Source organism: Centroberyx affinis, unplaced genomic scaffold (genome assembly GCF_046629955.1).
Source record: "Centroberyx affinis isolate AG114_WGS23_722 - 3 ecotype Tasmania unplaced genomic scaffold, CSIRO-AGI_Caff_v1 ptg001112l_1, whole genome shotgun sequence".
In the NCBI taxonomy this organism is placed as follows: Eukaryota; Metazoa; Chordata; class Actinopteri; order Beryciformes; family Berycidae; genus Centroberyx; species Centroberyx affinis.
The window spans coordinates 881-14,387 of NW_027279654.1; the positions used below are offsets into that span (position 1 = coordinate 881).

The 13,507-nt window shown below is 40.7% G+C and overlaps 1 protein-coding gene across 1 annotated transcript in view; it reads left to right on the forward strand.

Moving 5' to 3' along the window:
* The first annotated feature begins 1,536 nt into the window (after positions 1-1,536).
* LOC139647803 (phospholipid-transporting ATPase ABCA1-like) overlaps positions 1,537-13,507 on the forward strand; it is a 41,354-nt gene continuing 29,383 nt past the window's right edge. The window contains exons 1-5 of the mRNA XM_071523771.1: positions 1,537-1,628; positions 3,782-3,907; positions 5,945-6,038; positions 11,800-11,941; positions 12,660-12,778. Of these exons, the coding sequence (XP_071379872.1) occupies positions 3,842-3,907; positions 5,945-6,038; positions 11,800-11,941; positions 12,660-12,778 (421 nt within the window). The 5' untranslated portion in view covers positions 1,537-1,628; positions 3,782-3,841. The remainder of the gene's footprint in view (positions 1,629-3,781; positions 3,908-5,944; positions 6,039-11,799; positions 11,942-12,659; positions 12,779-13,507) is intronic.

Consider the following 13,507-nt stretch of genomic DNA (forward strand, 5'->3'; position numbering starts at 1 on the left):
TAGTAGTAGTACTATAAGTAGGCTATGTAGTACTATGTTGTATTGAGTTTACTTACTGCACAGCCCTTGTTTACATTTCCCCTAACAGGATTTGTTGGCTGCATCACAGTGGAAACTTTTATTGTGAAACAGACATTAGTCTGATTTGTCCTGTAATTGCGAACATGAAGTCCAGATGCTGCAGCGGAGCTTTAACTCTCTGACCGACAGTAACCCCGCGGTCCACTGCTGCGTCAAGCGACACACACACAGCCAGAGTAAGACCGGGGGTTTAGTGATTCTGCCTTCAAAATAAAAGGTACAATTTATCACGTCTGGGGGGGAAAGAATCAACTTCTTGGTGTGTACAGAAAATGGTTTGACTGATATTTCCAAAAATCACAAGAATTCAGTGTTTCCCCCAGAAAGTTATTCTTGCCAAAGCCTCTCATAGACAAACATTGTAGCCTAGTAGCCTACATGTAATTCTACAATAGTTATGTTATAAATTAAACTGCATCACATGTCAGACTGGATCAGAACCCATTTTATAAAAGCAAACTAATACATCAGCCTAACCCTGGAACAAAACATCAAAAATCTGCAAAAGAGAAAAGAATTGTATTATGGTGCTTTTATTTTGTCAGAAAATCACATCACTGACAAAACCACTAGACGACTTGCTGCTAGTTTCCTTTTATTCTTCCACAGCATTTAGGAACCGTTTTACTGCAGCTCTTGGACAAAAATGTATTTCTATGTCTCTTTTGTAAAGCACTCACTTTGTTACTGTGTTTTGAAAAGGGCTGCATACATCAAGATTGTTATTAGCAGTAGTAGTAGTTGTAGTAGTAAACTTTATAGTCATATTAGTTTCTTATATTTTGTATTTGAGAAGGTATTTGTTTCTGTGTATTTTGCATTTTGCATGGGCCTGTATGAGTATGAATATATGCTGTGAAATGGAAATTTTGTAGTATTACAAGTATTTACATTTACCATACATTTACACACATCTGCTTTATTTTCACATTGTTACTTTCTCTTACTCCGAGTAAATTTCAACATCCTCCGCCAAAAGAAAATGATGATGATACAAGTTTATTCATTAGGATAAACCCCTTGAGATGAGCCATCTCATTTTCGAGGGGGTCCTAACATACAATACAAACAAAAATGAAAAACAAGAAATGAATCAAAGACATTAAAGTAATAGGAAAGACAAAAACAAAACAACAACAAACAATTCAACAAACACACTACGACTAAGACAATCACCACACAAACATCAGAAAGATGAGTACATTGGTGAACACAACCACTTGTACATAATAGAGAATAAAGAATATAGAATATACAGTGAATTGTATATTATATATAGGTACAGCATCATCTGAAACATGAACAATTTAACTCAAAATAAGAAGTGCTTTATTTTGAAAGTCTTTACCGGATGTGCTGTGTGTTACCGCGCGCAGCTTGACGCCGTGCGGTTTCTCCAGCGGATGTCTGTCGGTATAAAGGAAAGCCCGTCGGTGAGCAGCAGATGCTTGTTGAGCCTCGGGAAAGATAACCGGCCGTCCGCTAACTTACCTGCCGAGGAAAACTGATATGAGAGTTTGTCTTTGCTCCCTCACGACACAACAAAGGTATTTACACTTTATTTTCTCCTCTACTTTCTCTCCGACTTGTTGCTTCATGGAGGATTTGGGGGGGGGATTTTGGGTCCAGATAACCTGAGTTCGCCCAGGTACGGTGAGGACAGACCGGGCTTCAGCCGGACTGACCGGGCAGAGAGGCTGCTGGGGGGAAATAATGTTAGTTTTCTGTTTAAAATACACCAAATTACTAAAAGACACTGATTATATATCCGTGGTTTGGTTTATTCGTGTGAATTTGAGCAGCTCCTTTTTTTTTTTTTTTTTTTTTTTCATATCAAGAGTTCAGCCTTTCTTATTCTGCTTTAATTGCAAGATCAGATCATTCCTGTTGAAGCAAAAGCTGAAGTCTCGCAAAAAAAAAAAACCGCATGGAAACAACAGCAAAGAAACACAGTGAAAAGTTCAAAGTTGAAGTTGTAAATGTAAAGAAAAAAACATCTGGCATCAAAAACAATGCACGAAGCTTTTTATCTTCTCACACAGGGAATGGATTATGTTACTGCCATTTATTTCCAAAACAATTTGAACATTTTGGGACTATTTGAATGCAGGCAGTAAGATGCATTTTGGTTTTAAAAAAAAAAAAAGTAAAATTTGGCTTTAAGGGTTAGAATCAGTATTTTCTGTCTATTATCATCAGAGGTGAGAGAAAAAAAGACAAAAGAAGAGTTTAATGAACAGAAGTAGAGGGAGTTTCTCCTCCGGCCGCTGGGGGCGCTGCAGTGTGTATTCACCTTGTGTGTGTGTGTGTGGGGGGGGGGGGGTTATTTAATTTTATTGCACTCAAATACAGTCTACTACTTGAGATAATAGTGAGTTTTATGAGCAAAATCACAATAAACTAACACTGAAATCAGACCTGCAGCTGCATTACAAACCTGCAGGGAGTCTGAGCTGATGTCTGATGCTGTGATATAAGTGGAATTATCATTTTTGTTGAAAGAGAAGATTTTAATAGGTGGAAAACTAGAAGCATCAGATGTGTTTTACCTGCACTGTCTGTGTTATATTTAACAGAAAGCCTAAAAAAAAGAAATTGGCTGTGTGGAAAGTACTGAAAAGCTTGAGATATTTCAGTTCTATGATTGAAACCTGATTGAGCCTCTCTGCTTCTGATCAAGTCATCATGTGTTTACCAGCCGTGATAGAAATCTGATCTAATCATGGATTTACAAACTGTATTTGGGGGAGGGGAGGGGGGGTGGGCTCTCCAGGAACAGTGCACCCCCCCCCCTCCACACACACACACACACACACACACACACAGCAGTTTGCACTTAATTCATTCACACCACTTCCTGTGATGTAAATGAGCAGAACTGCTGCAGCACTCAGCTCAGAGAAAAGGAAGATGGCAGTGATCAAAGTGTGTGTGAGTGTGTGTGTGTGTGTGTGTGTGTGGGGGGGGGGGGGGGGGGTAGACAGTGTGATGGTAACGTCTCATGGATGGATGTGCAAATGCAACCATCCTCCTCATCCTCTTCCTCCTTCTTCCTCTCTCCTCTGGAAAACCTGCAGTGACTTTTGAATTATCTTTGCATATTTTGTTCATTTATTTAATTGTTTCAGTTATGTTGTTTTGTGACTTCATTCTTCATCTAAAGGCAGTAATGTCTCCCAGAGTGTCTCTCTGCCTTAAAGAGCTGCTGACACTTAAATAGTTTAATCAGTTTGGGTTTCAGTGGAGAGTTTTAGTGTCCCATGATGCTCTAAATGTTTCAGAAGCTTTTCCACCCTGATGAGAAGAAAACTCTGGGACAAAAACTGAATACTAGTCTTTTTTTGTTTTGTTTTTTTGGCATGAAAATGACCAAATTTGACTTTAATATTCCCACAAAATAGCAGCTATTGTGAGTAATAGTTGAAGCTACTGAATACTTTACATTTTTTTGGGCATAAAAAAGGTCTAATTTGTTGAATATCGGCCGTCAGCAGCTTCAGCACAAAGAATTATCAGTATATCAGCCTTGAAAACCCCCCTGTATCAGTCAAACTTCAGCCTCCATGTGAGGAAGATCTGAGGAGGAGGAGGAGGAGTGATGTTGTCAGCTGCAGACCTTTGACCCCCCTGGTACCTTTGAGCCTGCGTGCTGACTGGCTGGCTGGACCTCTGGCCGCCTCGCTCTCTTTTTTTTTCCCAGACCGAGCGGCGGGCGGCGAGTCATTTGAGCGCAGAGCGGCGGATCCAGGACCGGGCAGAGATGTCCGTCTCAACTCAGCTGGGCTTGCTGCTGTGGAAGAACTTCACCTACAGACGGAGACAGACGGTGAGCGGGAACTCTCGGGGGAAGAAAAAAGATCTTTGTTGTTGTTGATGTGTGAAAAGTACTGGAGGAAGACGGTGGGAAGAGCGAAGTTTGAGATCTTTGAGAGCGTGAGAGAGAGAGTCTGGTTTGCTTTGTTGAGAAGTTGGAGATGTTTACTATAGATTTATAATCACTTTATAAACTTAATCGACTCTTATGATTTTATAATCTCTCTTTCTAAACTCTTATAATATCATAATCTCTGTTTCTAAACTCATAATATCATAATATCTCTTTCTAAACTCTTATATCACAATCTCTCTAAACTCTTATAGTCTCATAATCTCTCCTTCTAAACTCTTATAATATTACAATTTCTCTTTCTCAATGCTTATAGTCTCATAATATCTCTTCATAAACTCTTGTAATATCATAATCTCTCTTTCTAACTCTTATTATATGACAATCTCTCTTTCTGAATTTATTAAATCTCATAATATCGCTTTCTAAACTCTTATAATATCATAATCTCTGTTTCTAAACTCATAATATCATAATATCTCTTTCTAAACTCTTATATCACAATCTCTCTAAACTCTTATAGTCTCGTAATCTCTCTTCATAAACTCTTACAGTATCACAATCTCTCTTTCTGAATTTATTAAATATCATAATCTCTCTTTCTAAACTCCTATAATCTCTAATTATAATCTGTGATTTCCACTGACAGTCTGAACATCACTCATATGCTTCTGATAGTGTTTTGAAGCAGCAGAATCATTCCCACCATTTGCTTAATGCGATGCAAAAGTAACTCAAATTAAATATAATTCTTTAATTTACGGAATGATGATTGATTGATAACAGTTCATGTAGTTTGTGTTAAACGTGGCTTCAGGGGTTTTGATTTAGCGAGATAAAGTGGGAAGTGGATGAGAATTCAGATCCTGCTCAGATATTTTTGGCTTTTTATCAAACATTTAAACATTAGGAAGAAGACAGAGGTTTTCTGTTTCTCTCTGTCAGGACTCCAGGACTTGTTTTGCTAATTTTTAATGATGATTTGTGTTTTTTCCTCTCATTCCGTTGTCATGAAATCAGTCCTGATCAGAGCAGCTTTGTAGGGCTGCAACTAACCATTATTTTCATTGTCGATTTTTTTCTCGATTACTCGATTAGTTGTTTGGTCTATAAAATGTCAGAAAATGGTGAAAAATGTGGATCAGTGTTTCCCAAAGCCCAAGATGACGTCCTCAAATGTCTTGTTTTGTCCACAACCCAAAGATATTCAGTTTACTGTCATAGAGGAGGAAAGAAACCAGAAAATATTCACATTTAAGAAGCTGGAATCAGAGAATTTGGACTTATTTTTCTTTAAAAAAATTACTAAAACCGATTAATAGATTATCAGAATAGTTGGCGATTAATTTAATAGTTGACAACTAATCGATTAATCATTGCAGCTCTACAGCTTTGGCTTTTTCTTTTTAAAAGTTATATACATTCAGCTGACGCTCTTATCCAGCAGCAGCAGAGTAAGTTTCAGTTCCTGGATCAGCAGCGTTACACGCAGCCGATAGTAAGGAGGTCAAAGGTCAGAGCCGCAGTGTCCTGATAATAGAAGCAATAACTGCCTGGAGTCAGCATGTGAGATAAGAGCCAGGAGGGATTCTCAATTCCCTGGAATCATCTATCAGGACTAATAATGATAATAATAATAATAATAATAATTGAGGAGAATCTTTCTCCGAAGCTCCCATGTTTCGGTGAGAGCGTCTCTCTCCTCTCTGCTGCTTGTTATCGATCGCTCATTTATTATGAATGAGTTCCTAATAATAAAGAGATGAAGCTGCTTCCTGCTGCAGACATTTTATACGAGGTAGTTAAGAAGCTTTTAAAAGGCTATTCAGGAGGGTGCGGGGCTGATGGTAAGTGTGTGTGTGTGTGTGTGTGTGTGTGTGTGTGTGTGTGTGTGTTGGGGGGGCTAATGGTTTCCACTGGCACGCTCCTGTAACAGTAAACGCTCACAGCCTTGCCTTGTTGTTGTTCTCCTCACAGCTTCAGCTCCTGGTAGAGATCGCATGGCCGCTGTTCATCTTCTTCATCCTGATCGCCGTGCGGCTGAACTACCCGCCCTACGAGCAGCATGAGTGTGAGTCCCAACTTTATTTACACCTGGGAGGGAGACGGTGACGGGGGGTCCGAGTTACAAAAACACAAAACGAGAAGGAAGAACGTCAGTCAAAGCAACTGCATTCAAATAAATCCAGATTCATAAGCTTAAACATAAACTATAGTTCATTTCCAGGTGTGAGGGGGTTTAGAAATTGGAAGACAAACCTCCGCCAACACTGAACAATCCTCCGACTTTCTGTTACACCCAAACGCATCATTCCTGTCACTTCAGTATAAGTTAAATTGATTTCTAGACCTGCAAACGTTCCCTTAGGATTTTGGAGTCAAATTCTGTATCTCTTGTTAGTTTCATAGTTCTGGCCACAAAAAGATAATTGTCTATTAGTGGAAATCCCAGATTCACATCGGCACCAAAATCGAATCAGCTGTTCCTTGGCTCAGGACTGATCTGTCTGCCAAATCTCATGGAAATCCGTTCAAAGGTTTTTAAGAAATCCTGCTGACAGACAGACAGACAACAGACAGGAAGTCCAATCATCTTTCTACTGTTTTCCTCACAGTCACTTTAGTCTTCTTCTCCTCAGGCTAGGCTTTGTCTCCCATTAACACCCCCCCCCCCCCCCCCCCCCATATCCCCCCACCCCACACACACACACACACACACACACACACACCCCAACACAATGCCTTGCAGAACGGCCTCTCCACACCTCAGCAGTCGACCGTTGAGTCTTTTGAAGTTTAAATCAGTCCTGCAGACTTCAGGTTGTTGTCAGGTACTTACTGGCTGTTGTTGGAAGGTAAAATACTTCAAAAGTACTTCAAGTACTTCAGACTGTTGCTGCCCTACAAAGGCACAAAGGTGTTAAAGTCGCAGTGAAATTAAAAAGGACCTTCTCACCTCGTTAGTTCCTATGTTATAATACACACCTTTTTCACAATAACCTCCCTCCTGTTTTATTGTATTTTTATATCCAAATCCCGTTATTTTTACTTCAAACTGTGTATTTTTAGTGGTTATTTCGTGCTGTACGAATAGGCGTAAATAAATATTCCAACCAATAATACTATCACATACTGTACTTTTGAACATTCACCCCCTGTCCTTTGTCCTTTCCCTAACTGATCTCCCATTGGTTTACGCTTTTGATTGATCCCTCCCTGCGTTATGTCCCGCCTCCAACATCCTGTTTCAACATTACAGAAGCAAGATGCTCTCAAAATGCTGGTTCACTGTGACTTTAAAGGTCCTGACCAGGGTTTAGATTCCATATCAGCAGAAAATATACACATAAATACTCCTAAACAGCATACCATCCACTTATTTACCTCCATTAGTTAAACTTTAAAGGCATTTTCCCAATTTGCACACAGATACACAGATTAATGCCCAAAACTGCACATTTAGCATCATTTTTCACATTCCTGATCGTATTTACGGCGCACGTTCCTTGTGTCGAGAGTGTTTTTTACCGGCCAGATGCATCATGGGAGGATTTTGCGGTGGTAATCAATGTTCTGGAGCAGGTCCAGCTGCCTCTGATAGTCCGACTTTATCTCCAGCTGTTGTCGACTTGTATCTCCAGGAGCATCGCGACCCTTGCACCTACAGTATATGAAGATAGGAGGTTTTATATACTGAGGAGAAGGTTGACAGGTTTCTGAGGACGTTTGATATCGGCTGCAGCTGTCAATCAACTAATGGAAGTGAGGTTGGCAGCTTACAGCCTCTTGGATACGGGTTTTATTTTACTGACTCTATTATCTGACTTTACTGATTGATAATTGACCTCATGGAGCTGAGCTGTTGTTTCTCACCGGGATCGAAATTAAACTTGATACTGGAGCTGAAAGATATCACTTTTAGATTATTTGACAGAATATTGCAATTGCAATTTAAACTGCAATTCATATCATCACAGGTTTTTCTTGTCATGCATTTTTTAGAACTTTAAAATCGTTTAAAGAAAAGAAAACAGTTGTGAGTGTGCAGGATTCACTGAGTTTGAGTCTGAGGAAAGGTTTTGATTCATGGACCAAAGATCACCTGCAGCTCTAAAACTCTCTATGAAGAAATTAACTGCAAGTTCATATTGCGATTTAGATTTTTATTTTTATTTATTTTTTTATTATTTGTTCAGCTGTACTCCTAACGCCAAGCGACCCAGGCTGTATAAATTCCTCCGGTCTTTACACCTGCAGAGTCCTGCAGAGTCCTGCCTCTTCCCCCTGTTGATTTATCAGTGGAGTTTATTGGTCTTTTAGCCTTTATGGCCTTTATCGCCTCCTGTAATCTCACTATCGAGGGTCTATATGTGAAAGCTGGTGAAGGTCACGGAGCCCCGGTCTGGCACGAGGACAGGCCGATTGCATAATCACATTTTCATCCCATAATGCCGACTCATCAGCTGGGACCTGCTGTGTTGTGATTAGTTTGGCTTCATTGATACGTGGAAATCATTCAGATCGGCTTTCTGTATCTGTTTACCTTTATTCATCCATTGTGGGAGTTTAGCTGACTCTCTGACTCTCTCCAGATCGATTTCCAATGAAGTCGACAGTCCAATAAAGTTCAGTTCCTAGATCACCAACATTAAAAGTAGGGCTGGTCGATATGGTTGAAGTCAATATCACAGTAATCATAAGTACGGTGGCCATTTTAGGACATCTTCAGCCGCCTTTGTCATTCATAGATATGCTTTGTCAGGTTTAGCTGGACTTTCCTCAGATTTAGATGGAGTTGCATCAGGTTTAGCTGGAACTGGGCTTTGTCAAACTTATATGGAGTTTGTCTGCAATGGAGGGAAGTCCTGGCGTTGCAATCAAGCTAAACCTAAACCAAGCTAAAATTTGTAGATGTGCTCAAGTCCATCAAAATCTGAGGAACAACCATCAAAAATTGGACAAATTTGATTTATTTAATCCATGTCTGATTTAAACCCTTTTATTATCTCTATAGATAATAGTGACATAATGTAAGTCATTACCCAAACTCTGTAGTTTGATTTCTTAGATGTGTATTCACTATTTTGTTTTTAATTTTCTATCTCCATGGAACAGTTATTTTGCTTTTGTCTACCTGATGGACTAAAATAGATATCTTGCGACACTGGACCACTTTGGCAATATTGGTTATCTTCCATTCCTGCCAATAAAGCTCATTTGATTTGAACTGAGTAGTAACTGGGTGAAGGGTCAAACCCAGTGACCCACAGGATGAGCGTGTACGAGAGAGAGAGAGAGAGAGAGAGTAGATTTCCTTGTCTGTTGAAACAGACCAATCACACAGACGGATATTAAACCGTTGCCAGAAATCAGCGCAGACCGTCTACTTTAATTTTTTTTCAATTCCAGGAAGCTTGTTGTCTTCCTGTTTACCTCAGAAAGCAGAAGCGCCCGGCCGGCGGAGCGCTTTCAGTTCTGCATCGGCTCTGGAGCCGCGGACGTCAGGAGGAGGAATACTTCTGCTGTGATTCACTCGGCATGTGAGGGGAAGGCGTGTTGAAACCGGCCGCCGCACGCCGCCGGCCGCCGCGGCCTGAACCGCCACAGATAAGACAGAGCGATAAGACAGAGGGAGCAGGCTGGAGCCGAGGGTGAACCTGCACCGATGTAGAGGGAGAGAGGGGGAGACCACAGAAGAAGATATTTTAATGCATCAAACCCAAACCTTTACATTTCACAAGAGGAATGCTTTTGGTAGCAGTTTTCCGTAAAATCCTCAATATCCTCTCATGTCATAAATGCTTCTGGAAGAGGGAAAAGGTTTTAACTGAGCATGAAATTGTCCTGATAGAAAAGCCATAAGACAGCTGTATATAATACAGAAGGAGGTTTTTGCTCAACAGCCAATCAAAGTGCTAGTTACCGTGTCACAGATGGTTTTGGAAGAGGGAAACGTCTCTAATTGAATGAGGAATTGTGCTGATTACAAAAGGCTGTGGTGGTTCAAAACCAGAAGATAGTTTTAGGTGTTTGAGACAAACCTTTACAGGTTTTTTCAACACCCAATCTAAGTATCAGTTCCCCGTAAAATACTCAATATCCTCTCATGTCATAAATCCTTTTGGAAGAGTGAAAAGGTTGAAATTGATAGTGAAATTGAAAAGCCAGGTTGGTTCAGTAACATAGGACATTTTTATGGTTAGACCATAGTAGAAAAAGAACATACTAGAAGACATTTTTATGCATTAAATCCAAAGCTTTACATTTTACAAAAGGAAGTTTTTGCTCAACAACCGATCAAACATGATATTAGTTATCATGTCACAAAAGCTTTGAGAGGCAAAAAGGAAATTATCCCAAGAAAAGGCCGCTGTGGTTCAAAACATAAGATCATTTTACGTGTTTTAGCCAAAACTTAACAAGTTTGGTTAACACCCAACTTAAGTACCAGTTTCCAGTCTCCTATCATGTCGTAAATCATGTCATGAAGTGAAAAGGTTGTAACTGAATGTGAAATGGTCCTGATAAAAAAAGGCAGGCGGGTTCAACATCATAACAGGTGCAAGATAGACTCAAACCTTTACGTTTTACAAAAGGAAGTTTTTGCCTTCCAGTGTATCCCAGTCCCTGGAGACCTGCATCCTATCGCACCATAAATCTGAGCTGGACTGTCAGTGATGAGCAATTAAATCGTTCACCTGTAAAATCCAAGATGGACGCCTGCAATTCCGCGAAGCTCCAAGCCTCTGCCTTTATCTTATCACTGTTTTGCTTAGCGATCGCCCAGTTGGCAGTCTTAAAGGTTTTGCTGATAGCAGGCCTACTTTTCACTAATCGCTCAAATAACATCGAAGGGAGGGGGAAGTGGCGGGGGGGGGGGGGGGGGGAGCCGCAACATCACGGGGGCAAAGGTCGAGCGTTAGGCAATCCCACCCAGGACGTGATAAGTGAAGAAGCTTCCTGCAGGACGCTTCGCTGATGCTAGCTGCTGTGCTGCAGGGCGATAAGACAGGTGGAGGGTGAGACAGGTGGAGGGTGAGACAGGTGGAGGGTGAGACAGGTGGAGGGTGAGACGGGTGGAGGGTGAGACGGGCGGAGGGTGAGACCCGCAGGCCCCGTCCAGGCGTGTCTCACCTCGCACCGCATGGACAGGATGTTCCACACCGATCAGATTTCAGATTAAATATGACGGTGGTTTCTTCTTGTCAAGATAAAATGCGTCTCCAGTGTTTTCACGTGGCAGACGACTGGCTGACGAGTGTCTTCTTATTCTGGGCTGTAAAATGTTAAAAACAGATAACAGTTCTGTTCCTCTCTATAGATTACATGTTATGACACGAATACAACTCATTAAAGGTTTAATATTGTTCAGTTTTTTAGTTTTGTTTAGTTCTCAACTCTCCTCTGTCTCAGGATCAGATTAAAGTTCCTCATGATGTTCTGCAGATAAACGTAGTTTAGTTCAAAGTTGAATTGAATGAGTTCAACTGAATGAATGTGAAGACAGAGTCGTCACAATACTGGCTCCTGATTGGATGGATTTCAGCCATTCTTTAGTGAGGCAGCCAATCAGGAGCGAGTCCAGATGTGATGCGTTTCCTGGAGTTCGGCTGGAACTGAGTTTTGAAATGTAATAACTTTTAACAATGTCGTCATTAAACATCTTTGATCACATGTTTTTATAAATTGATGAAATGTTGAATTCCCTTTAAATACAGCGTAGCTCCTGAGGAAGAGCGAGGCAGTGACACCGTCAGGGTTGGGGGTCGGACTCCCGGTGCTGCAGGGTGTTCTGGGTAAACGCCTCACTCCCTGTCTCTCTCTGCCCGCAGGTCATTTCCCCAACAAGGCGATGCCGTCGGCCGGCACGCTGCCCTGGATCCAGGGCATCATCTGCAACGCCAACAACCCCTGCTTCCGCAACCCGACGCCGGGCGAGTCTCCGGGCGTCGTCGGAAACTTCAACGACTCCATGTGAGATAATTACCAAACTCTGTCTGACTGTGCCTGATACAACATGGATTTTCCTTCAGTTGAAAAGTTTCATTTAGAAATTGAAAAATGACACTCTGACAGTCTGATTGCTGCCGTAAAAGTAAAATTCACTATTCAATATTTTTGACATTGTTATATCTGTCTGGAGCTTTTCCCTTACAAGATAGTCACATTTTGTCCATTTTATTATTCTTTTTTTTAATATTGAGCAATGAACATCATGAACAATTTTTACAAAATGGATGTAAAGCATTTTGGAATATTTGTTTTTGAAGGACGATACGAATACTTGAATTGAAACAGCTGATAGCCAGTGGTGGAAGAAGTACTCAGATCTTTTACTTGAGTAAAAGTAGAAATACCACAGTACAAAAAATACTCTGTTACAAGTAAAAGTCCTGCATTCAAAATGTTACTTAAGTAAAAGTACAAAAGTTTTAGCATCAAAATGTACTTAAAGCAACAAAAGTAAAAGTACTCATTATGCAGAATGGCCCATTTCAGAATAATCTGATATCTCGGCCTGATATCTCGGTCTGATTTCTCGGTCTGATATCTCGGCCTGATATCTCGGTCTGATATCTCGGTCTGATATCTCGGTCTGATATCTCGGCCTGATATCTCGGCCTGATATCTCGGTCTGATATCTCGGCCTGATATCTCGGTTTTAACCTGAACATCATGTCCGTCTTTGCAGAATTTCTCGCCTCTTCTCGGACGCCAAGAAGATCCTGCTGTACAGCCAGGATGACAAGAACCTGGAGGGGTTCAAAGAGCTGGCTCAGGCTCTGAAGGCTCTGCAGACCAACCACTCAGGTAGGACCAGACACACACGCACACACACACACACACACACACACACACACACACACACACACACACACACACACACACACACACACACACACACACACACACACCATTCACTGAAAAATCACTTCCATCTTAATTCACTCATCAGTTCCTCTGGATAAGAGTTAAAATGTAAAATTCGCCATATTTGAAGATCTCGTCACTAATCTTGTCTCTGGAGAAGTTGATTTGAATAGAAATCGAGCTATAATGCATTGACAGATTTTCCCCTTGTTTTGAGAAAAATATTTGTTTTTAAGACTAATTAATTTGTTAAGCTGGACATTTTCTGCAGTCTTAGTCTTTCTGTATAATTGAAAAAACAGATTGGAAGATTTTTTTCACTTGTTTTGAGAAAAAAGACATTTTCAAGATGATTTTTATGACTATTAAATGTGTTAAGCTGGACACTTTTGCAGTGTTAGTCAGTCTGTCTGTATAAGTTTATCATATCCTGTTGGCAGATTTTTTCACTTTTTTTGAGCTTGGACATTTTTAAAGACTATTTAAGCTTAAGTTGTGTGTTAAGTTGGATGTTTTCTCCCTCCTTGTTGGACTGTAAACTCTCCTCTACCTCTGTCCTTCGTCCTCGGTCAACTTTCCGGCTCATTGAGCAATCTGCCACATCCGAGCCCAAATCAAGAGCTTTCCCTCAAATTCCTCTCCTCGACATTAACTCGCTGTTTAGCTCGC